General features: G+C 39.8%; 3 protein-coding genes across 4 annotated transcripts in view; 2 read left to right on the forward strand and 1 right to left on the reverse strand.

Annotated features, from left to right (window-relative positions):
- The first annotated feature begins 3,588 nt into the window (after positions 1-3,588).
- Positions 3,589-11,522, forward strand: LOC135100688 (essential MCU regulator, mitochondrial-like). Its single transcript, XM_064003853.1, has 3 exons — positions 3,589-3,851; positions 10,277-10,425; positions 10,969-11,522. The coding sequence occupies exons 1-2, from the start codon at positions 3,707-3,709 to the stop codon at positions 10,402-10,404; spliced, it is 273 nt and encodes a 90-aa protein (XP_063859923.1). The 5' UTR covers positions 3,589-3,706; the 3' UTR covers positions 10,405-10,425; positions 10,969-11,522.
- A 660-nt stretch (positions 11,523-12,182) lies between these two features.
- On the reverse strand, positions 12,183-17,034 carry LOC135100686 (uncharacterized). The gene is made up of 7 exons (XM_064003849.1): positions 16,853-17,034; positions 16,592-16,706; positions 15,094-15,275; positions 14,792-14,905; positions 14,242-14,402; positions 13,536-13,640; positions 12,183-12,794 (listed from the first exon to the last, which is right to left on the reverse strand). The coding sequence occupies exons 1-7, from the start codon at positions 16,860-16,862 to the stop codon at positions 12,729-12,731; spliced, it is 753 nt and encodes a 250-aa protein (XP_063859919.1). The 5' UTR covers positions 16,863-17,034; the 3' UTR covers positions 12,183-12,728.
- Positions 17,035-21,686: 4,652 nt separating this feature from the next.
- LOC135100687 (neuroendocrine convertase 1-like) overlaps positions 21,687-23,332 on the forward strand; it is a 161,903-nt gene continuing 160,257 nt past the window's right edge. For both annotated transcript variants that reach the window (XM_064003852.1, XM_064003850.1), the window contains exon 1: positions 21,687-21,975. In XM_064003852.1, coding sequence (XP_063859922.1) covers positions 21,784-21,975 — 192 coding nt within the window. In that variant the 5' untranslated portion in view covers positions 21,687-21,783. The remainder of the gene's footprint in view (positions 21,976-23,332) is intronic.

The raw sequence follows: 23,332 nt of genomic DNA on the forward strand, positions 1-23,332 counted from the left end.
GTTCATACAATACCAAATTATTTCCTACAAAAAAATTCGTTAATTCATTTAGACGTGGCAAAAGACATTTACTTATATTTAACATAAAGCAATCAGGAGCAGGTTCAAAAGCACTAAATAGTACATAATATGCCTTTTAAAATCTAAAAACTGGAAGAAAGTAATAAAAACGTTCAGTAACTCATACTGTTGGTGGTTATCTACTCTGATCCTGACGCCGTTTCTGCCATCTTGCCCTTCCTAACTCTCAAATAACAGAGTTTGTTTGTGAGACAGATATTTTTTATCTAATACAGAATAACAGATATAATGTTGTATACACAAAATTACTATCAAATATCAAAATAATTTTCATACTCTCTGTATACGCACTGCCTGCGAAAAGTTATTAACGTTTGTGGGTGTACTAACAGAGAGGCCTACATGGCTTCTCGTGTTTGCACGTTTAAGTAATAACCAAAAGAATGTCAATATGGAAATATTTTTCGTGTAAAGAATCTAGAGTAGACTGTCATGATGGACTATAAACACCACGGCACAGCGACATGGCGACACGGACGACAAGGTAAAGGGCGGCACGGCAGTATGGCAGCACGGCGGCACGGTGGCATGGCGACACGGACGGAGGCATGGCAAACGGCGGCATGGCGGCACGGCAGCACGGTGGCATGGTGGCTCGGCGGCACGGCAGCATGGCAGCACGCACGGCGGAAAGGCGGCATGGCGGCACGGCGTCATAACGGCACAAACAGCAGCGCGGCGGCATAGTGGCATAGACGGCGGCACGGCGTCATGGCGGCAAGGCGGTACGGCGCTACGGACGGTGGCACAGCGGTACGGCGGCATGGTGGCATAGCGTCACGGACAGCGGCACGGCGGCATGGCAGCACGGACGGCGGCACAGCGGCACTGAGGCATGTAACGGCACGGCGGCACGGCAGCGCAGCTGTTGGGCGGTACGGCGGCACGGTGGTACGGCAGCACGGGTGGCGTTCCATCTTCATGTCCATGTCCATGTCCATCTGGTAAGCTCTGGAACTCCCTGCCCACTTCTGTATTTCCACCTTCCTATGATTTGAATCCCTTCAAGAGGGAAGTTTCAAGACACTTATCCTTCAATTTTTGACTACCGGTTCGGACCCTATCGGGGACCAGCATCTCAGTGTTTTTTTTTTTTTTTTCCTTTGGCCGGCGTTCCTCCAACATGAAAAAAAAAAAAAAAAAAAAAAAAAAAAAAATATATATATATATATATATATATATATATATATATATATATATATATATATATATATATATATATATATATATATATATATATATATATATATATATATATATATATAATCATGACCATATCCATGTCCATCATGTTAATGTCTATGTCTATGATGGACATGGACATGGACATGATGGACATGGACATGCACATGGACATGGACATGGACATAATGGACATGGGCATGGACATGATGGGCTTGAACATGATGGAGATGGACATGGACATGACTAATTCCTAACCTAACGTAACCGACAGGTAGGTTTTTTTTTTTTTTTTATGTAGGAAGGACACTGGCCAAGGGCAACAAAAATCTAATAAAAAAAATGCCCACTGAAATGCCAGTCCCATAAAAGGGTCAAAGCAGTGGTCAAAAATTGATGAATAAGTGTCTTGAAACCTCCCTCTTGAAGGAATTCAAGTCATAGGAAGATGGAAATACAGAAGCAGGCAGGGAGTTCCAGAGTTTACCAGAGAAAGGGATGAATGATTGAGAATACTGGTTAACTCTTGCGTTAGAGAGGTGGACAGAATAGGGATGAGAAAGAAGAAAGTCTTGTGCAGCGAGGCCGCGGAAGGAGGGGAGGCATGCAGTTAGCAAGACCAGAAGAGCAGTTAGCATGAAAATAGCAGTAGATGACAGCTAGATATGCAACATTGCGGCGGTGAGAGAGAGGCTGAAGACAGTCAGAGGAGAGGAGTTGATGAGACGAAAAGCTTTTGATTCCACCCTGTCTAGAAGAGCAGTATGAGTGGAACCTCCCCAGACATGTGAAGCATATTCCATACATGGACGGATAAGGCCCTTGTACAGAGTTAGCAGCTGGGGGGGGGGTGAGAAAAACTGGCGGAGACGTCTCAGAACACCTAACTTCATAGAAGCTGTTTTAGCTAGAGATGAGATGTGAAGTTTCCAGTTCAGATTATAAGTAAAGGACAGACCGAGGATGTTCAGTGTAGAAGAGGACAGTTGAGTGTCATTGAAGAAGAGGGGATAGTTGTCTGGAAGGTTGTGTCGAGTTGATAGATGGAGGAACTGAGTTTTTGATGCATTGAACAATACCAAGTTTGCTCTGCCCCAATCAGAAATTTTAGAAAGATCAGAAGTCAGGCGTTCTGTGACTTCCCTGCGTGATATGTTTACCTCCTGAAGGGTTGGACGTCTATGAAAAGACGTGGAAAAGTGCAGGGTGGTATCATCAGCGTAGGAGTGGATAGGACAAGAAGTTTGGTTTAGAAGATCATTAATGAATAATAAGAAGAGAGTGGGTGACAGGACAGAACCCTGAGGAACACCACTGTTAATAGATTTAGGAGAAGAACAGTGACCGTCTACCACAGCAGCAATAGAACAGTCAGAAAGGAAACTTGAGATGAAGTTACAGAGAGAAGGATAGAAACCGTAGGAAGATAGTTTGGAAATCAAAGCTTTGTGCCAGACTCTATCAAAAGCTTTTGATATGTCCAAGGCAACAGCAAAAGTTTCACCAAAATCTCTAAAAGAGGATGACCAAGACTCAGTAAGGAAAGCCAGAAGATCACCAGTAGAGCGGCCTTGACGGAACCCATACTGGCGATCAGATAGAAGGTTATGAAGTGATAAATGTTTAAGAATCTTCCTGTTGAGGGCATGGAAAACATCATTGCGAAGAATTTTAATACGTGGCATGAAGTAGTCAGAGGAGAGGGAGGAACAAGCCCAGAATCGTCCTGTGCCACGCCTCCAGGAACGACACTCGCTGGATCAGATTGGCACTCACGTTGGTGCTGGCCTCCTCAAGACTATGAAACCTGTGGTTGGTGAGGGAGGTGTCGGTGCCCTGGTGGGTGAAGGCGTTGATGGAAGTGATGGCGGAGGTGAGAGAGGCCATCTTCGCCGCTGCCATAAAACCACTTTTTTTTTTTTTTTAAACATCTCCATATTTGTTTTCAGGCATAGGAGAAAAATATGAGGGACAGTTTTTCTTTCTGCAACTTGTAAGGAAACGGAGATTTTTTTACCCAATAACAACACAAGTGGAACAACATCCTTATCAACGTTATTTAAACATCTTCATATTTGTTTCATGCATAAGGGAAAAATATGAGGGAAAGTTTTTCTTTCTGCAACTTGTAAGAGAACGGAGATTTTTTATCCAATAACAACACAGGTGTAACATCCTTATCAAAGTATTTGATCATTATTTATTGTTTAATAGGTCAGAAATTGTTGCAAAAATATCACTATTTCATTACTAGATTTGTGGAGATAATTTGATACAGAAAGAACGAAACGTAACTATTGACTGGCTGGGAAACATCTGCACAGTGGATCGGAGGATCCGATCGAGAGACTGAATAGAACTGACGGAGGTTGAGGTTGGCTGGCTTGGTGCCCGGGGCCGAAAGGGACTTCAGGTATTTGAGGAAATAGGAAGGCCCATCATCATGGCTGCTGTCCTAAGGCCAGCTCATCGCGTGGCGGTGTCTGCTGCTAGGGGTGTGAGGCAGCTGCATCTCTCCAAACCCAACAACGAGACCTTCACCGTGACTGATGCTGTCCTGCCCAAGCCACACTCCACCAAGCTTGCAGGTTAGGACAAGCTTGGCTCTTTGCTGCTGGCTCCAGGTCCTAATTGGCCATTATAACATTTTGGTGGATGTATCCAGTTGTAGATCTAATATGTCAATCACAGGTGAGGGAACTACATGTGGAATGATCGAGGGTGTCACCAGCTTTAGGTGTTCGTCCTTGTAAACTGGCAGGAAGTGAGACAGCCCAGAGTCATTATGAGGGCTTGCTGTGGTGGATGCGTGAGGATAACTCTCAATAAAGTAAGAGAATAGAATGCTGGAATGTGTGAGAGGAAGACATGAGGATTTAAACGTGCAGTGACATAACAGGATTAGAATGTGCAGGATAGGAATACTTTCAAGGACAGGAATAAATGGAGACTTCTGTGACAATCATTCCCTTTGGCTTTGGAGCTTCTTAGGAATTATCTTAGTTATATTTTGATTATATGATATTGTTTGCTTCAAATGATTCCACTAAATGTGCTGCAAAGCACTCGTGTGTGTGTGTGTGTGTGTGTGTGTGTGTGTGTGTGTGTGTGTGTGTTAGATTTTAAAGGATTAATTCAAGCTCACTGTCCCATTTTTTTTTTTTATTTTTTTTATGTAGGAAGGATACTGGCCAAGGGCAACAAAAATCTAATAAAAAAATGCCCACTGAAATGCCAGTCCCATAAAAGGGTCAAAGCAGTGGTCAAAAATTGGTGGATAAGTGTCTTGAAACCTCCCTCTTGAAGGAATTCAAGTCATGGGAAGGTGGAAATACAGAAGCAGGCAGGGAGTTCCAGAGTTTACCAGAGAAAGGGATGAATGATTGAGAATACTGGTTAACTCTTGCGTTAGAGAGGTGGACAGAATAGGGGTGAGAGAAAGAAGAAAGTTTTGTGCAGCGAGGCCACGGAAGGAGGGGAGGCATGCAGTTAGCAAGATCAGAAGAGCAGTTAGCATGAAAATAGCGGTAGAAGACAGCTAGATATGCAACATTGCAGCGGTGAGAGAGAGGCTGAAGACAGTCAGTTAGAGGAGAGGAGTTGATGAGACGAAAAGCTTTTGATTCCACCCTGTCTAGAAGAGCAGTATGAGTGGAACCCCCCCAGACATGTGAAGCATACTCCATACAAGGACGGATAAGGCCCTTGTACAGAGTTAGCAGCTGGGGGGGTGAGAAAAACTGGCGGAGACGTCTCAGAACACCTAACTTCATAGAAGCTGTTTTAGCTAGAGATGAGATGTGAAGTTTCCAGTTCAGATTATAAGTAAAGGACAGACCAAGGATGTTCAGTGTAGAAGAGGGGGACAGTTGAGTGTCATTGAAGAAGAGGGGATAGTTGTCTGGAAGGTTGTGTCGAGTTGATAGATGGAGGAATTGAGTTTTTGAGGCATTGAACAATACCAAGTTTGCTCTGCCCCAATCAGAAATTTTAGAAAGATCAGAAGTCAGGCGTCCTGTGGCTTCCCTGCGTGATGTGTTTACCTCCTGAAGGGTTGGACGTCTATGAAAAGACGTGGAAAAGTGCAGGGTGGTATCATCAGCGTAGGAGTGGATAGGACAAGAAGTTTGGTTTAGAAGATCATTAATGAATAATAAGAAGAGAGTGGGTGACAGGACAGAACCCTGAGGAACACCACTGTTAATAGATTTAGGAGAAGAACAGTGACCGTCTACCACAGCAGCAATAGAACAGTCAGAAAGGAAACTTGAGATGAAGTTACAGAGAGAAGGATAGAAACCGTAGGAGGGTAGTTTGGAAATCAAAGATTTGTGCCAGAATCTATCAAAGGCTTTTGATATGTCCAAGGCAACAGCAAAAGTTTCACCAAAATCTCTAAAAGAGGATGACCAAGACTCAGTAAGGAAAACCAGAAGATCACCAGTAGAGCGGCCTTGACGGAACCCATACTGGCGATCAGATAGAAGGTTGTGAAGTGATAGATGTTTAAGAATCTTCCTGTTGAGGATAGATTCAAAAACTTTAGATAAGCAGGAAATTAAAGCAATAGGACGGTAGTTTGAGGGATTAGAGCGGTCACCCTTTTTAGGTACAGGTTGAATGTAGGCAAACTTCCAGCAAGAAGGAAAGGTAGATGTTGACAGACAGAGCTGAAAGAGTTTGACTAGGCAAGGTGCAAGCACGGAGGCACAGTTTCGGAGAACAATAGGAGGGACCCCATCAGGTCCATAAGCCTTCCGAGGGTTTAGGCCAGCGAGGGCATGGAAAACATCATTGCGAAGAATTTTAATAGGTGGCATGAAGTAGTCAGAGGGTGGAGGAGAGGGAGGAACAAGCCCAGAATCGTCCAAGGTAGAGTTTTTAGCAAAGGTTTGAGCAAAGAGTTCAGCTTTAGAAATAGATGTGATAGCAGTGGTGCCATCTGGTTGAAGTAGAGGAGGGAAAGAAGAAGAAGCAAAGTTATTGGAGATATTTTTGGCTAGATGCCAGAAATCACGAGGGGAGTTAGATCTTGAAAGGTTTTGACATTTTCTGTTAATGAAGGAGTTTTTGGCTAGTTGGAGAACAAACTTGGCATGGTTCCGGGCAGAAATATAAAGTGCATGAGATTCTGGTGATGGAAGGCTTAAGTACCTTTTGTGGGCCACCTCTCTATCATGTATAGCACGAGAACAAGCTGTGTTAAACCAAGGTTTAGAAGGTTTAGGGCAAGAAAAAGAGTGAGGAATGTACGCCTCCATGCCATACACTATCACCTCTGTTATGCGTTCAGCACACAAAGACAGGTCTCTGACACAGAAGCAGTAGTCATTCCAAGGAAAATCAGCAAAATACCTCCTCAGGTCCCCCCAACTAGCAGAGGCAAAACGCTAGAGGCACCTTCGCTTAGGGGGATCCTGAGGAGGGATTGGAGTGATAGGACAAGATAAAGATATGAGATTGTGATCAGAGGAGCCCAACGGAGAAGAAAGGGTGACAGCATAAGCAGAAGGATTAGAGGTCAGGAAAAGGTCAAGAATGTTGGGCGTATCTCCAAGACGGTCAGGAATACAAGTAGGGTGTTGCACCAATTGCTCTAGGTCATGGAGGATAGCAAAGTTGTAGGCTAGTTCACCAGGATGGTCAGTGAAGGGAGAGGAAAGCCAAAGCTGGTGGTGAACATTGAAGTCTCCAAGAATGGAGATCTCTGCAAAAGGGAAAAGGGTTAGAATGTGCTCCACTTTGGAAGTTAAGTAGTCAAAGAATTTCTTATAGTCAGAGGAGTTAGGAGAGAGGTATACAGCACAGATAAATTTAGTATGAGAGTGACTCTGTAGTCGTAGCCAGATGGTGGAAAACTCGGAAGATTCAAGAGCATGGGCACAAGAGCAGGTTAAGTCATTGCGCACATAAACGCAGCATCCAGCTTTGGATCGAAAATGAGGATAGAGAAAGTAGGAGGGAACAGAAAAGGGGCTACTGTCAGTTGCCTCAGACACCTGAGTTTCAGTGAGGAAAAGAAGATGAGGTTTAGAAGAGGAGAGGTGGTGTTCTACAGATTGAAAATTAGATCTTAGACCGCGAATGTTGCAGAAGTTAATGAAGAAAAAGTTGAGGGGGGTGTCAAGACACTTAGGGTCGTCGACAGAAAGGCAGTCCGACCTGGGGACATTTATGGTCCCCTCCCCAGATGGGGACTCCGAGGCTGGTGTAGGAGTCGCCATGATGATTTTAAAATTTTTGGGTGAAGGGTGTGTGTGTTATTAGGTGCTTGTAGTTTTGTGAGGAGGAAGAGAGTTGTCCTTAGAGGGCAGGCTGTGACTGCCCCCTTGTGTTGTGAGACACAAAGGGAAACATTCAGTGAAGTCACAGCTGGGTTTAATGATAAGTTCACAGCACCCCCTGAACAGTGCTTTAGACCTCACTGGGAGTAAGATTTTGGTAATAATCTGACATTTCATCCTTTTTTTCATACTTATGTAGAAACCTTCAAATACTTGAAATATTTCATATAAAATAAGGAGGGAAAAAAAAAAGATTGTCTAGGTGATTATCCATTATTTTGAAATAAACCTTCCGTATCCGTTCTTTTAGTGAGACCTCTTAACAGTGAACCTCTTTTGGTTCTCTCATAAAGATGTAATGGTGTAGGCATTTTTAAATTAAATCAGATATTTTAGGAGAAGGCTATAAGGCTCTACACATTTAGGAGTATTGTTTTTTATTACCTTCATGGATACTGAGAAACTTACTTTATTGAAGTTTTTGTTGCAAATTAATAGTTTCCCTGATATAGGGAATTTTTGTTAGATGATGCATGTCTGCTGCATTTACAAATGCATGCCACCTTCTTATGACTTGTAACTATGGTTGCCATTTTTATGGTTCAGAGTAATGTTTCAGATTATGAGGCTTGAAAAATGTTAGGTTTGAGTGCTATATTGAAACTTTGTCTTCAACTGTGCAGTCAATAGAAATAAAGATAGAGTAAATCAACCAGTCACAAAATCACATGGAGGTAGGAGGACCAGGCCACCATGGTGCATGTAAGGACACAGATCACTTGGTTGCCATGTCATCTTGCGAGAAGTGTGTTTCCTTGATTACAGGTCAGGAGAAGAAGAAAGTGGCAATATGGACGCATTTGTAAACACAGCAGATGTGCATCACCTAACAAAAATTCCCTGTATTATGGAAACTATTAATTTGTGACAAAAACTTCAACGAAGTAAGTTTCTCAGTATCCATAAAGGTAATGAAAAACAATATTCCTAAATGTGTAGAGCCTTATGGTCCTCACCTAAAATAACACTAAATCTGATGTCCATAACACAGATGATATTTTCTGTCGTCTTTTGTTTTTTGCTACCAAATGATGCCCATAATGGTGGCAAAAATGCACTACTTCATGCAATCTCCACTGGCTTCATCCCATAATGAAAACAAACATGATAGATTGTGTGAGAAGACATTGTCTTGCTATAATTGTCCTCAAGTTGGCAAATTATATGCCAAAAAAATGTCTGTGGACTAAAGGCAGTGTCACACATGGCAGTTACTGTTATGTTACAACCAGCTGTATCATTGTTGGCTGTTGATTCTATATCAGTTGTTTTTCACATTTCATTTATCACTAAATGTTTTGTCTAAATTTTTTCACCCATTTATACATTGCTTCTTGAAGATGTTACAGGAAGATCATCAATCTAACCCTTCCCCTTTCCACGGAGAGTCTTCTAGAGAAGGTGCCTCCTGTCCAAGATATTTCCAAACACTCTCCTCTGTTTCTCCGTGCAAGAGGGTGCTCCTTATTGTGTTGATACTCATGCAAATCCCACAAACTTTGAAAACTAGAGAATTAATGCATTTTACTTATAATGAAATGATGGTAAATATTACGTGATTCATATTTATATAAATGATGCATGATATGGTGATATACACTACTTTAACAGAAAATACCATGTGAGTCCTGTTGGCAGCCATAGGGATATTTTCGTATGAAGCCCGCCAACCTTCAGTTTCACCTCAGCCTGATCAGTATCAAGCAATATATTCAAATCGCCTAGATAGAGTTGGCTGTGAATATAAGTAAGGAGCATCTGCCATACACTGCTCTCTTGCTATAAGATTATGTTCTTAAAAACTCTGTAGTAAAGTGTTTTTGCCAGCTACCACCACCCTGGGATTTTCTGGCCATCATTTCACAATGACCAAAGAAATAAACATGTACAATGCACATTTATATTCTAAAAATGAAATAGGAACCCATTAAATAATGGATAGTGAAAAGATACATAGAAAATCTTACATTTAATAGCTAAGCTGAAGAATGATGAGGACCCCATGCCTGTGGCTGGTGGGGGGAGGGGGGCAGGGGACCCAGGGCTGGTTAGCGACAGCTCTGCCCTAGACAAATGAGGATCACTTTGCACTTCTTTAATGCCATGAGAAGTGATGTTTCCTGCAGGGTATGATTTTTCATATGACACTAAGAAAGTCTGATCCTATAACCAGTTACTAATATAGACACATGGAAAAATGATGTAGTGAAGGATGAAATGGGGTTGGTGAAGAGGTGGTGCTGGGCTGCTCTTTGTGAAGGAACACCACTAGTTCATTTTTCTGCCCCACGACCTTTTTGTGTGCTGCTAGAGGAGCCTCCTTGTGACTGATAATAAATGAAAAGTGGGCTCCAGGCAGGAAGGGGGAAGAGGTTATTTGATAATGGTTGGAATGTCTAGATCAAGAGTAGGATGAATTCTTTGAAAAGCTGGAGACATTGTTGAGAGAATTTCCTGCTGAAGCACCTGTTTTGAAATCTAATTAATGAAATTCACACACAAACACATAATTGATAAACTAATAATGAATTAATAGCAGATCTAGATCTTTTTAAAGATGTGAAGTGAAGTGAGCTCTCAAAATATTAGGTAGTATTGCATCTATAGTTTAATTAACTTCCAGGCCATTTGAAGTACTAATGATTGTGTATATGCATGGTGTCCCACAGGCTATATGGGCATCACCATGACAACGTCACTGGGTATATTCACGGGAGCAGAGATGAGCAAGAACATTGCAAGCTTCCTGGAGGAAAATGAACTGTTTGTCCCATCAGATGATGATGATGATGACTGAATGCAATATAGTGTGCCAAAGGTAAGATGCTTATAAAGCTTTGGAGTATTTTCAACATCATTTTGATGCAGGGATGGAGAAAAGTTACCTTATTGGTAAATGTCACGTAACAGAGGTGGGCATTTGTTGTGACAGGTGGATGGCAGTATGCTTTGAGGATCATATATTCTGTTTAGATAAAAAAGAAAAAAATGTTATAATCAGTTTGCTATTCCCATAAATATGAGAGAGGCACTGGTAATTTTCTTTGTTGAGCAAGTGACCATACACTGTAAATGCAGATTCAAATTTATTGAAGTTGATTTATTGGGAAGTAAATAGTTAGTGAGAGTAAGCAACATTTGAAGAATTGTATAGAGCACATAAATACAAATAACGGTATGTGGAGTGCATTGAAAAGGTCAGGAGACATAATGGTCTATGCCAAAATTATTTGGACTGTCATTAGGAACTTAAGCAAAAAAGAAGAAAAACGTTTCGGCTCCAGTGGTTGTTAGACAAACTTAGATCACTTTAATTACTAGAGTGACATCACTGATATTTGTTTCTATGTTCTTGTTTCAGGTATGTGAAGAAATTATCTAGTCAACATCTTGCTAAAGGTAAATATCTAAACATAAAACTAAAGGCAAGTCTGTATCAAAACTTACAATGCTGTATGTATTCTTAGTGATTGTGAAGACTGTGCCAAGTGATGCTTGATGTTATTGTTGATCAGTTGATGTCAGTTGAACACTAATTTTCATCCCAGCATAATATCTTCATGATTAATTTGATAATCGTGTTTGATGTGAGATCCCTGAACATTGATTTGCAATTCATTAGTTTTCTGCTATTTGTAGATGTTACTGGTGGCTGGTTTGGTAAAAAATGCTTCAAAGGGAATGACTAATTTTTAAGAAGTTAATTTCAGTATTTAAAAAGTCCATTTCATCATTTTAATTTTAATTTAAGAAAACAATTTACGGGATTGAATATTTACCTCATCAGTGAGAATTCTCAAATGTTATATTGTATGATTAAGAATGCTACTTGTTACTTATGATAGTTGATTTATGATAGTTGATAGTATGACATAAACTTATAATCCTGTTCAATAAAAAGCACAAAATATACATGTATATTGACTATTGATTGGAAAACACCTTTCTGACATATCTACAAGTGTACGAAAAACTTGTGGGATTAAGAGGCTTACATTTTTTTTATTTTCTTTCAAACCTGTAACAGTTTCTATGCCAGGCCAATTCTTGCCCGAGATGCAGTCTGGACAAGGTAGTCTTGTTGTGGGAGTAACAGTATGGAGAAAGGGATTTCCATTTTCCTTTCTGTCCCCTTCAGTTGCCTTTTATAATGTGGAAGGAGTGAATTGTCTGTATTTTTGAACATAAAGGAGAGAATTTGAGAGGAAAAAGCAGAATACAGGAATCTAACATAATATAAAAGAAACAAGCAACTCTTATGTAAAGGATTCCTTTGAAATGCTTAACATATGCTTAATGTTGCACTGTTTTCTGTAAAATATATTTTTTTGCAAATAAGTAGGTAGGCATATTGTAGCCATATTTTTTTTTTTTTTTTTTTACTTGTGTACAGTAACATTTCTTAATTGGAGATTCTTACATGTTACTTGCATTGGGAAAGATTAGAAATTCTTGTTTGAACAGTGCAAGAGAACAATAAGATGTCTTTATGAAAAATCTTTCATCTGATGAACAACTGAAGAATTTTTGCTATGAAACATGAGAAAATAAGAATTCAAGGTAATGAGAAAAATATAAATTAGTATTCTTATTTTACAAAGCATAAAAACATTTGAGAACTGTTTCTTATTTTACAAAGCATAAAAATATTTGAGTACTGTACCATTATTATACAAGACACACATTGACAGAGTTGGTGAGGGGTGAGGCAATATGTTGTAGTCTTACCATTGTTGCTTTAGAGTATCACAGATAAGGAGAGACCTTGATGATGGAAATTTTGTTTTCTTTCCTTTTTCTTTTTTAATGTAAGAGGGGAACTGGCCTAGGGCAACAGGAAAAGAAGGAAAAAGGCTCACTTAGGTGCCAGTCCCTAAAGACAGGAGCTAAATGGATTATCCACAGAAGAAACTAAGAAGCTCAGCTGTGAGATAAAGTTGAGAAGTATTTCAGTGTTATTTTTTTTATTTATTTATTTATTTTTATTTTTTTTATTTATTTATTTTTTTATTTTTTTAGTTTGATTATGTAATTGATGAAGAATTATGGGAATATTAAAACTAACAAGATTACTACAGTGAACAGTGACCAGTCTAAACAGAAAGCAATAACCTGTCTGCTTCAAACATCCTCTTCCCGGCGGAAGTGTCGTCTTGCCTGCATGCCTGTCCTTCCGCTGATGATGGTCTGCCAAGAAAGTTATGGTAAATTCACTCATTCATTAATTAAGATGTAAGCAAGACTGTGTGTGTGTATGTGAGTGTACTTCACAAACAGAATTATTAATAGGGTTCATCTTTAGGAGCATTAGTCCACAAGTAATATTAAACTTTTATTTTTTGCACCTCATCTAAATTATGATGTGTAGTTTTGATCCCCATATTACAGGAGGGATTTAAGCCTGTTAGAATACAATGGAGGATTACTATAAAAGATACAAGGTATCTAATAGAAGTCCTTAAGTGGTATAAGGGATATAACAAAAGTGACAAGCAAAATCCTTAGGGTCAGTAGTCAGGATAGGGCAAGAATTAATGGATTCAAGCTTGATAAAATTATATGTATTTTATAAGGAGATAGGAAGGAACTAGTTCTCAAAGAGAGTGATAGATGAATGAAATAGACTCAGTAATCAAGTTATTAGTGCCAAGTCATTAGGAAGCTTTAAAAGAAGTTACTCACATGAAATAGGAGGATTGGTGAAAATAAGTAGGTACAGTATGTTTCATATGGGGACTACCATGTATAGGCCTGATGGCTTCTTGCAGCATCCCTTATTCTCTTATGTTCTTATGTTCTTATTCATTGGATTAAGAAATTAGAAAGTGTGTGAAAGAGGGGAATGGCTGAGAGTGAGGAATAGAATTCAGATAGAGGATTAGAGGCAGCAATAAAGGTCCTTACAGACATTTATGTAAGTAGACCTACCGTGATAAGGCCTTCCTGGTCAAAATTGTGGTAAATGGAGGTGTTGACATGTTCCTTCTCCTTGAAGTGGTAGAGTACATTGGGTGCAACAAAGGTGAGAGTATTCTGGAGAAAAACATATGCATAAATATGTTGCCTTGCATACACTCACAACCCATACACATTATAATAATCTCATAGCAAGGCACTTCTTGTCTGTATGTGCTTGTGCCACCAGTGATAAGATTCACACTACAAATTAGTTTTGCAAGCCAAATACAATCCTTTGTGTCCCATTAACTCAGCTAAGAGTGTGCTGCTCAACATGGACAAAGATGAAGTGTGAAAGTGAAAGGATGAGTAAGGTAAGAAGCAGCTGGAGTATTAAGTGAAGAGGAAGATAAAGTGGTTGACTGCTTGGTAGGTGAAAATAAGAAATGGAAGGGATTGTCGAAGGAAAGGGCAGATAAAGAATGAAAGTACATACTCAAATAAAAGTGTATTTGCTGAAGGGACTTTAAGTCAGGAATACAGTTTTACCTTAACTTCAAGATATGACTGGGAAGTGGTGAAGTGAAATGAAAGAACATGGAAATGAGGAAGAGAGACTTATTTTCTAAAGCTGGACAGGACAGAGCAATAGAATGAATGTGCTTAGGTTACAGTTGATCATTGCTTTAGAATGAGGTGTGGAACAGAGGTAATTGAGGCACCATATTAGGTTCACCTTGGAGGGCGTGCCGTCATAATCCTGCTTCGTAAAGGGATGGCCAAGGCGAAACCTCTGCTTCAATGTGACTATAGAGGAGGTAGTCAGCACCACCTGAAACTTCTTGTCCTTTTCGTATCCCCATCCTCCTCCTCCTTCTCCATCCCAGTACTTGACATCTGAAAGAATTAATTTATAGTGACTTGCTACACTTCCTCCTGCTGACTTACAAATTATCTGAGGAAGGCAGCGTAGACATGTCTTTTACACTTGCTTGCTGTACTTTAATGTCATCAAGTAGCAGTGATGAATGCTTTCCTTAGTTATAATTTTTTCAGCAAAGATGTTTCTCTCTCTCTCTCTCTCTCTCTCTCTCTCTCTCTCTCTCTCTCTCTCTCTGAAGGAAGATATGCATGCACTGAGAAATATATAAAGAAATTGGTGCTGTGTGACAGTGAAAATGAGAAGGGAACACTACTATCGGTTTAAACAGAGAGAGAGAGAGAGAGAGAGAGAGAGAGAGAGAGAGAGATTAATTGACTCACTGACTGACCAAATGCATACATACCTGGGTAGTTGTCACCTGGGAGGTCATAGTAGTCATCATCGTCTTGGAACACCCGCTCGAAGGTGACGGAGGGGGAGGTGCTGAGGATGATGGTCCGCGTGAAGAACGACAAGCCTGCCAGGGACAACGGGTCGATTAACTTAACCCTTTCACTGCTATTAACACACCATCCCTTAATCCCTTCTCTGTGATATGAAATAACAGAACCATCATCACCACCACCACCACCACCACTATAGTAGATAAAGAAGACCATTCCTCCCCTCCCCCCACATCCACCACTCAAGTCCCCTGAAGTGTACCCGCACTGATGAGGAACTCTTCAAAGTTCTCGTCCTTGGTGTGGTGGAAGGTGCCGAGAACAAGAGACCAGTCAGGTTGTACTGGCCTGGGCGCGCCCTTCAGCTCCTCGTCCTCAGTTGAGTTGACCAGTACTCCTCCTGCTCGCAGCCACTCCTCGCTCACAAACTGGGTCGCGTTGTTACTGCAGCAATAAAGTGGAGGCATGAGAGAGAGAGAGAGCGTTAAATTTTGTCCTTTTCTGGTCACTCTGATATGTTATAGTAAAAAGAGGGTAATCTAAAAAAAAAATAAAAGTGATTAATACGAAAATAGTAGTGTACTATACTTCTGCTTAGTGCATTGATAAATGTGGCAGCTCTCCAAAAAATTAGTAGGAAAGGTCTTTTAATAAAATAGGTTAATTTAGCCATAATGAAATGGATATTGGAGGACCGTTTGCAATGTATTCATCCTCTTGCTACTTATTGCTTAATGAAGACTTTGATGTGGTTCATACGTCACTAAATGGAAGCCATCTCTCTCTCTCTCTCTCTCTCTCTCTCTGCTATACTATTGTGGCTAAGAATGTCCCAATGCATTGGTAGCCCAAAATACATTCATGGACGGAAACGAAAGCCAAACTTGGCATTGATTAAGTTGATTAAGAAAATAATTGTTTTTGCTTCGTTCAGAAAAATAATGACGTGTGCACATGAGGTTGCTAAACTTAGAACAATTAAGAGGTTTGGGTTACAGCATTATGTATCATTACACCTATCAAATTTTATTTATTTATTTATTTTTTTTTTCTGAGAGCGTTATCAACACATATTTTCAATGACAATTCAACTGTGATCATAGCAATCCATCAAAATTACGTTTGTCTTGCCTTGGAATTTCACACACACACACACACACACACACACACTGTTCGCAGATGTTGAAACGTAACTTTCCTGCCCATCACAGCGACACTTGGCAGGCAGAGGTCCGCGCACCAGGGCGCAAAGATTTTCCCCGACGAGGAAGCAGCTACTTCCTGTCTTCCATGAACAAACTGTTACTGAGGTATGTGAAGAAGAGTTCACATAGATCGAAAAGGGTGTGTAGGAAAGTAAAGGAGGGTATGGGAGGGTGTGTAGGAAAGTGAAGGAGGGTTTGGGAGGGTGTGTGGGAGTGTATAAAATTATAGTCTCTCCAAGGAGCGTATATCTGACCATCACGAGGTTAGCATTTGGTCCTTGATAATTGCTAATGGCACTTTCTATTTTTATTTCACCAATCCTCGACAGTTTTGCTCCTCGGGAATGAAATTACTGGCATTGTAAAAACTATTAAATACCCAGCAACTCATTTCGTTGTGAGTGTTACCTTTCAAGATAATAATCCAACCTTACACGGTATCATTAAATTACACTCCTACAAAGCCACAGCATTTGAAAAGTTATGATTTTGGGTGAATTACACACACACACACACACACACACACATGCACACATTGAAGGGAGCATCGCCTGCCTTAGTGTGGCGTTGAGGAGAAGGGCGTCTCGTCTCTCCATCTCCTGCACTAAGGGCCACAGGAAGAATAATATGAGGAACAACGTCATTACAAAGGAGACGATCATGGCGCTGTCTGTCGAAGGAAAAAAAATAAATAAAAATACCAAATGGTGAATAAGTGCCTGCTAATGTAGAAAACTGTATGTATACAAAAAGATATTAATCATACACCCTCCATTTTATCCAGCCACTAATAAGAAAATGCATGTTAATAGTCACCCCATTCCATTGTGGCTTAGCATGTGTGTGTCCTTTGATGTCACCCTGGTAGCCTTCATCACCTGCATTGCTCAGAAGTGCTATATGAAGTCACCGTTTTTCTCATCTTGTAGTGTTTTACAGTTTCGCAAACTTCTTCTTTCCAAGCTCGAATTTATTTATTTATTTATTTATTTTTTCGTATATTGAATTCTTTCATTGGTATTTGGCTCATCTTTCATTAATTGCTAACCACTATGAGACTTCTTTTGTTGATCTACAGCCACTTCCAAAGGTTATATCGGCTAGAAATTGCGAACCAAATCTTTTCAATCCCTTTCTTTCTTGTAGATGCTTATAAAGATTTCATACATTACTTAAAGTGCTGTTAAATCTTGCATATCGCAGTGAAATGGATTATGTATTTTTCTTATTAATTAATTTACAAATTAATTAATTTACAAATCTCTCTCTCTCTCTCTCTCTCTCTCTCTCTCTCTCTCTCTCTCTCTCTCTCTCTCTCTCTCTCTCTCTCTCTCTCTCTCCCTCTCTCTCTTTTACGTAAATTTTAACATGTTTTATTAAGGTCTGGTCCATTAAAAGTAATACAATGGTCCCAGAAAATCCATTAATTTTGCAAAGTCCTTCTTGACGTAAAAGAGAGGAAAGTTGCTGTCCTAAAAATTGTTATATAAGCTGAGAGGATTTATACGTCCATAAATTTCTTTTATTCTTCTGATGGTAAACACAGTGATATGTTGGTCATTTTTATTTGTTTACTTATTTATTTATTTACTTAATTTATTTATTTATCTATCTATTTGTGGATGTATATATGTATCTATCTATCTGTGTATCTATGTATGCATCTATCTCTATACCTACCTACCTGCCTACCTACCAAGCTACCTATCTATTTATCTATCTATCTATCTATCTATCTATCTATATTTATATATCTATCTATCCATCTATCTATCTATCCATCCATTCATTATTTACCTGTGAAAAATTTTAGCATATATTAAGATATGGATCTTAGAAAAATTATGATAATTTTTTTTTTTCTGAAAAATAATAGAATTACGCAGAACAGTTACAAAAAAAAGAAAAAAAAATAGTGCAGCAAAAATCCCTCTCGACATCACATATCCAGCGTGCGGAGAAGCGAATGCGACACGCCCATTGATTTGATTCACTCCCATGTATGCAAGCAAAGCCAGAGAACTATATAAAAAAGTGGAGATGGGGGGTACTGCACAGTGATGGAGGCGCAGCTGAAGTGTTTACTGCGGGAATTACTTTCAGGGATACTTGACTTGAAGATGTGTCTCGTTCACACACACACACACACACACACACACACACACACACACACACACACACACACACACACACAAAGGTTTAACGTAAAGCTGCATTTTGAGTTTTACTACCTATCCACCTGTCTATCTATTCGTTTATCTATCCATCTCTCTCTCTCTCTCTCTCTCTCTCTCTCTCTCTCTCTCTCTCTCTCTCTCTCTTTAATAAAAAAAAGATAACGAAGTGCAGTTTCGATATATGTAGTATGCATTAGTAACAACACTGCACAGTTTTGTGTTTCTTTACGTACACGTGATGTTAATTAAGTTAAGTGAAGTCAACACACGCTAACAATGGCCAGTATTCCTAAATGTTTCGGAGTCTTATCTCGACTACCTTTAAGGGGTTGTAGTGGAAGCTCTTCAGGTTTTTTTTTTTTTTTTTTTTTAGCATTTTGAAGATTGTAGTGATATTGCATCAAAGATTCTATACCAACAATGGGAAAAAACACCCGTGAGAATCCAATTTCTTTATGGCTTTTGTAAATTGTCCTTATGAGAGTATATAAAAAGCGTCTCAAAATGCGGATCAAGATCTTACCTGCGTGTGGGTGATGATAAACTGGCTCAGGTACGGTGACAGTACAGCCTCCGCTCTTCCCGCATATTTAGGACCGATACCTTATCTCCATGTCGTTTATCTCTATACAATCTGTCGTTATCATTGCTGACTCTTAAGATTGAACACTTACTTGATGTATTAGCCACTGTCAGAGGGAAAAAAATGGGATATGGGCAGGAAGAATTATGAAGTAAACAGATAGTTGATGGACAAGTGGAGTAACGCAATGGAGGTTAAGAATGTTAAGAGAGGGTAGAATAGGTAGAGAACTGGGTGAAGGAAGAAAGGATGGGGCAGCCTGGAACAGAAAGGCAGCCGATGTAGAGAATTGTAAAGTTGATGGCTCTCCAATAGTATTTTGTTTCTTCCTTATCATCAGTTTGCCACTAACGAGTTATCGCATGATCAATATTCACTGTGAATTTATCGTGGTCCGAACCAATACACTTAAGACACGACGTGGCGCTCGCAGGACATTAAGGAAGTTTATCGTGGCCAGAGCGAGCCCCGATCACGGCAAAATATTATGCTCGGGTATTAGGACACCACAAGATGGATTTTTATCAAATATCACTTTTGTTAATTTACCTATTAATATATATGTCACTCTCCTCATAGATGAATCAGCCACTCTTCTGCACATTCTCCTTTAGCATTAAATTTTGTGTCTCCCTGGGTGGTGTCTATTGGCGGCGGCGTGGTCAGTCCTCTTAATTCTCCGCGGCACACCTGGGAGCCTCCGGCCTCGCAACTTGCTCTGAAATTCTCAACGGACGACGTTAGCACAAATGGCTCAAGTTTGGCTGAACTTCTTTTTTAAAGACTTGGACATCGTAATTGCCCAATTAGTTACCAGTTTTAACTTTCTTAATTGTGTTTGGGAGCGAGCCCCCGCCCGCGGAGGTTCTTCCATTTGCTTTCCGCCACAATCAATATAAGAATTGTACCAGTGATAGTAGTACTGTGCACTGAGAGCACCTGCCCGTGGCCTCCCCAGCCTCCGGATCATGTTGTAACGGTAGCTGCGGCGGTGGCATAAAATTAAGATATTGAAAACACTAAGAAAAATAAGAGCAAAAGTAAAGTACTATCGTGGATGGACGTTGTTCATCTATCAATATATATATATATATATATATATATATATATATATATATATATATATATATATATATATATATATATATATATATATATATATATATATATATATATATATGTATATGTATATATATATATATATATATATATATATATATATATATATATATATATATATATATATATATATATATATATATATATATATATATATATATATATATATATATATATATATATATATATATATATATATATATATATATATATATATATATATATATATATATATATATATATATATATATATATATATATATATATATATATATATATATATATATATATATATATATAACGTCCATCCACGATAGTACTTTATTTTTGCTTTTACTTTTCTTATTTTTTTCAATATCTTCTTGATTTTATGCCACCACCGCAACTACAATAACAACATCATTAATAACAGTAACAATAGCAGCAGCAGCAGCAACAACAACAACAACAACAACAACAACAACAACAACAACAACAACAACAGTAACAACAGCAACAACAGCAGCAGCAGCAGCAACAGCAGCAGCAGCAGCAGCAACAACAACAGGAGCAGCAGCAACAACAACAACAACAATACTACTACTACTACTACTACTACTACTTTTTCTTTTTTCTATTATTTTCTTCCTCTTCTTCTTCTTTTTCTTCTTCTTCTTCTTCTTCTTCTTCTTCTTCTTCTTCTTCTTCTTCTTCTTCTGCTTGTGTTACAAACAATACGGAATAAGGTTAGTTAAGGCTTGAGAGAAAATTTTTGAATTCCAAAATTCCCGTTTTGTAATAATATCTTTGAAATTTCACCAGAGGCCATGTTACATTGCGGAATAACTCTCTAACAAACAGATGAATTATGATCTTACTTTAACAGAGTTTATTTCAGACACTCCCCTAATTTTCGGCACTGCGTATGGTCTCACGCGCTGTAAACTTAATAAAACAAGTACCCTTATCATCAGTTTTTGTTACTTGACCACAGCGACGAAAATTAGCTGAGTGTCTGGAAGGAGCTCTGCCAAAGTACATAATGAGTTATTTGCGAAGAAACTATGTATAACACAGCCTCTGAAACCCACATTAAGTATGTGTAACAAAGGCAGTGTTAGTGTATTATAAGAGAAGAGTATCAGAGTACTTCGGGAACTATAAGAACTTAGTCCTTTATTTGATATTTTTGATACTGTCTTTCTGTTTTATTAGGTATAGCTTTTTGTGAATCTTTTTTTATCTCTATTAATTAGATCTTGAAGAGAGAGAACAACAGCAATTAATGAATATTTTCTCTGAAGTTTTTGCATCATTTAGTTCTTAGAGAGAGAGAGAGAGAGAGAGAGAGAGAGAGAGAGAGAGAGAGAGAGAGAGAGAGAGAGAGACTTCCTTATCTGTAACAATTTGCGGTGTATGGTTGAGATTTCCAAGACTTATTTATATATATATCTATTAACGATAAGTAAAGAAACAATATGGACAGACGGATAATCATATTTTTTTCTTAAAAATTATATAATACTATGTAAAATAATGTTGAAGCCTTATTTACAGTCTTCTTCCTTTTCTTCAACTTTCGCCGTTTTCTTGGTGCCAAGTCTTCTCCAGGTGTTCTTGTCCATTGCATCTTCTTCTCTTGCTCTCAATTTTTTTTGCAGCACTGCCTCCAGTCCATCTCTCCATCTGGGTGCCGGATTTGCAGCAGTTACCCCTAAACTCGGGCGGCGGGAGAGAGAAAGCGGTGCAGTAATGATTTGTTTTGGTAGCGCGCTCCTCTGGCGGCCAGTGTGGGAACCAGCCAGTGAAATGGAGAGGTGCAGCTGACAGGAGGGTCAGTCGTAGCTTGTGATGTGCAAGACGCAGTTGCGTGTCGGTTAGTGCTTACCATGACCCGGACAGAACTACTTTGCCTTGTGGCTATATGGGCTACTGTTTGGTGTTCGCCCGCCAGAGCAGAACACGACCATGATGGCTCTAAGAGAAGTGTGTATCATAATCAGTTTGCTGTGGTCATTCCTGCTGGTAAGGAGACAGCTAATGAAGTAGCCGCAAAATATGGATTTAACAATCTCGGCCAGGTGAGTACTACAGCACATGTGTTGTATAGGTGTGTCCATGTGTCCATGTAGGCAGGCGTGGTGGGGCTGTCTGAGGGGGGCCGTGTGGGTTGTGCTAACCTTAGCGAGTTTTACACACACACACACACACACACACACACACACACACACACTAATACTTTCTTTTACGCTTAACTTTTCCTTTCGTGAAGGTGAAACTCGGTCATGAGTGAAGCTAGTGCCCGAGGGCGGTGTGGTGTTTATGTGGTGCAGCGAGGGTGTGCTCGTGTGTGACTCGCTCGCCCTGTTCATCTCGTGGAACGGAAGTGACTCGGTGCCAGAAGGATTGCTTAATTGTCGTGGGGCAGCCAATGTTTGAGGGGAACATTTACCTTCACTTGACAAGACGTGGTTTAACGTGTGTGTGTGTGTGTGTGTATGTGTGTGTGTGTGTGTGTGTGTGTGTGTGTGTGTGTGTGTGTGTGTTGACGTTGGAGGAGGTTGCATTATAGATATATAACATGGCTGGGAGAGGTGCAGGAGTGACCACGAGGGAGGGATGCAGGAAGAGGTGGCTGAGATGCAGGGGGAGCCACGGGGAGGGGTAGGAGGGCAGGTGAACTGGAACTCGCATAGTTACGATACCTCACTTTCATTTTCTACTCTGCATTTATCATAATTATACTTCAGGTAATGTGTTGATATTATATATGTATACCATTTGTTCAGGTGGCATGTGCGCGGTGGTGCGAGCAAAACTGGTGGAGTCAGCAGCGTGCCTCAGGGGGTGTGGGTGGAGGTGTCAGTCGCGAGAGATGACTGCGCATGTGTACTGGAGAAACTTGAGCGCCAAAACCATCCTCAGCTGTACGGCAATTTTTCCATCCATCTTTACGTATTATCAGCAGTTGCATGGGCTGTACAAACAAAATAGTGCCTGTCTTTTGTCTGTGGAGTGCGTTAGGGCAGAAAGGGAACAGGTATACTCGAGTAAAGAATGAGAAATAGGTAATTAAAATATAAGACCAGCTTCTGAAAAAAAAAAAAATCCCTGTTTTATCACGCGGAAATAAAACTAATCAAGTGACGAGAGAGAGAGAGAGAGAGAGAGAGAGAGAGAGAGAGAGAGAGAGAGAGAGAGAGAGAGAGAGAGAGAGAGAGAGAGAGAATGTTGAGATTTACAAATACAATGGGCGAACAATAATTCCCTTGCACATATATCCATAATGACGTGTGTTCATTGCATAATCTCTCTCCCGCGACCTATTAGATTTATTTTACGTAACACCAACTCTCTGTTCCGCCCTTACATCACGGACATCACTTGGAGCAAGCCGTGCAGTGGTGTTTTAGTGGACTGTCATCTCTTTGTAATCAA

Source organism: Scylla paramamosain, chromosome 5 (genome assembly GCF_035594125.1).
Source record: "Scylla paramamosain isolate STU-SP2022 chromosome 5, ASM3559412v1, whole genome shotgun sequence".
Classification (NCBI taxonomy): domain Eukaryota; kingdom Metazoa; phylum Arthropoda; class Malacostraca; order Decapoda; family Portunidae; genus Scylla; species Scylla paramamosain.

Coding starts and splice junctions, on each gene's coding strand:
- LOC135100688 (XM_064003853.1), top strand. CDS start 3,707: ATGGCTGCTGTCCTAAGGCCAGCTCATCGCGTGGCGGTGTCTGCTGCT. Junction 3,852..10,276: donor ACACTCCACCAAGCTTGCAG/GTTAGGACAAGC, acceptor GGTGTCCCACAG/GCTATATGGGCATCACCATG.
- LOC135100686 (XM_064003849.1), bottom strand. Junction 14,906..15,093: donor AGAGTTCCTCATCAGTGCGG/GTACACTTCAGG, acceptor TGTCCCTGGCAG/GCTTGTCGTTCTTCACGCGG. Junction 14,403..14,791: donor CCCAGGTGACAACTACCCAG/GTATGTATGCAT, acceptor TAATTCTTTCAG/ATGTCAAGTACTGGGATGGA.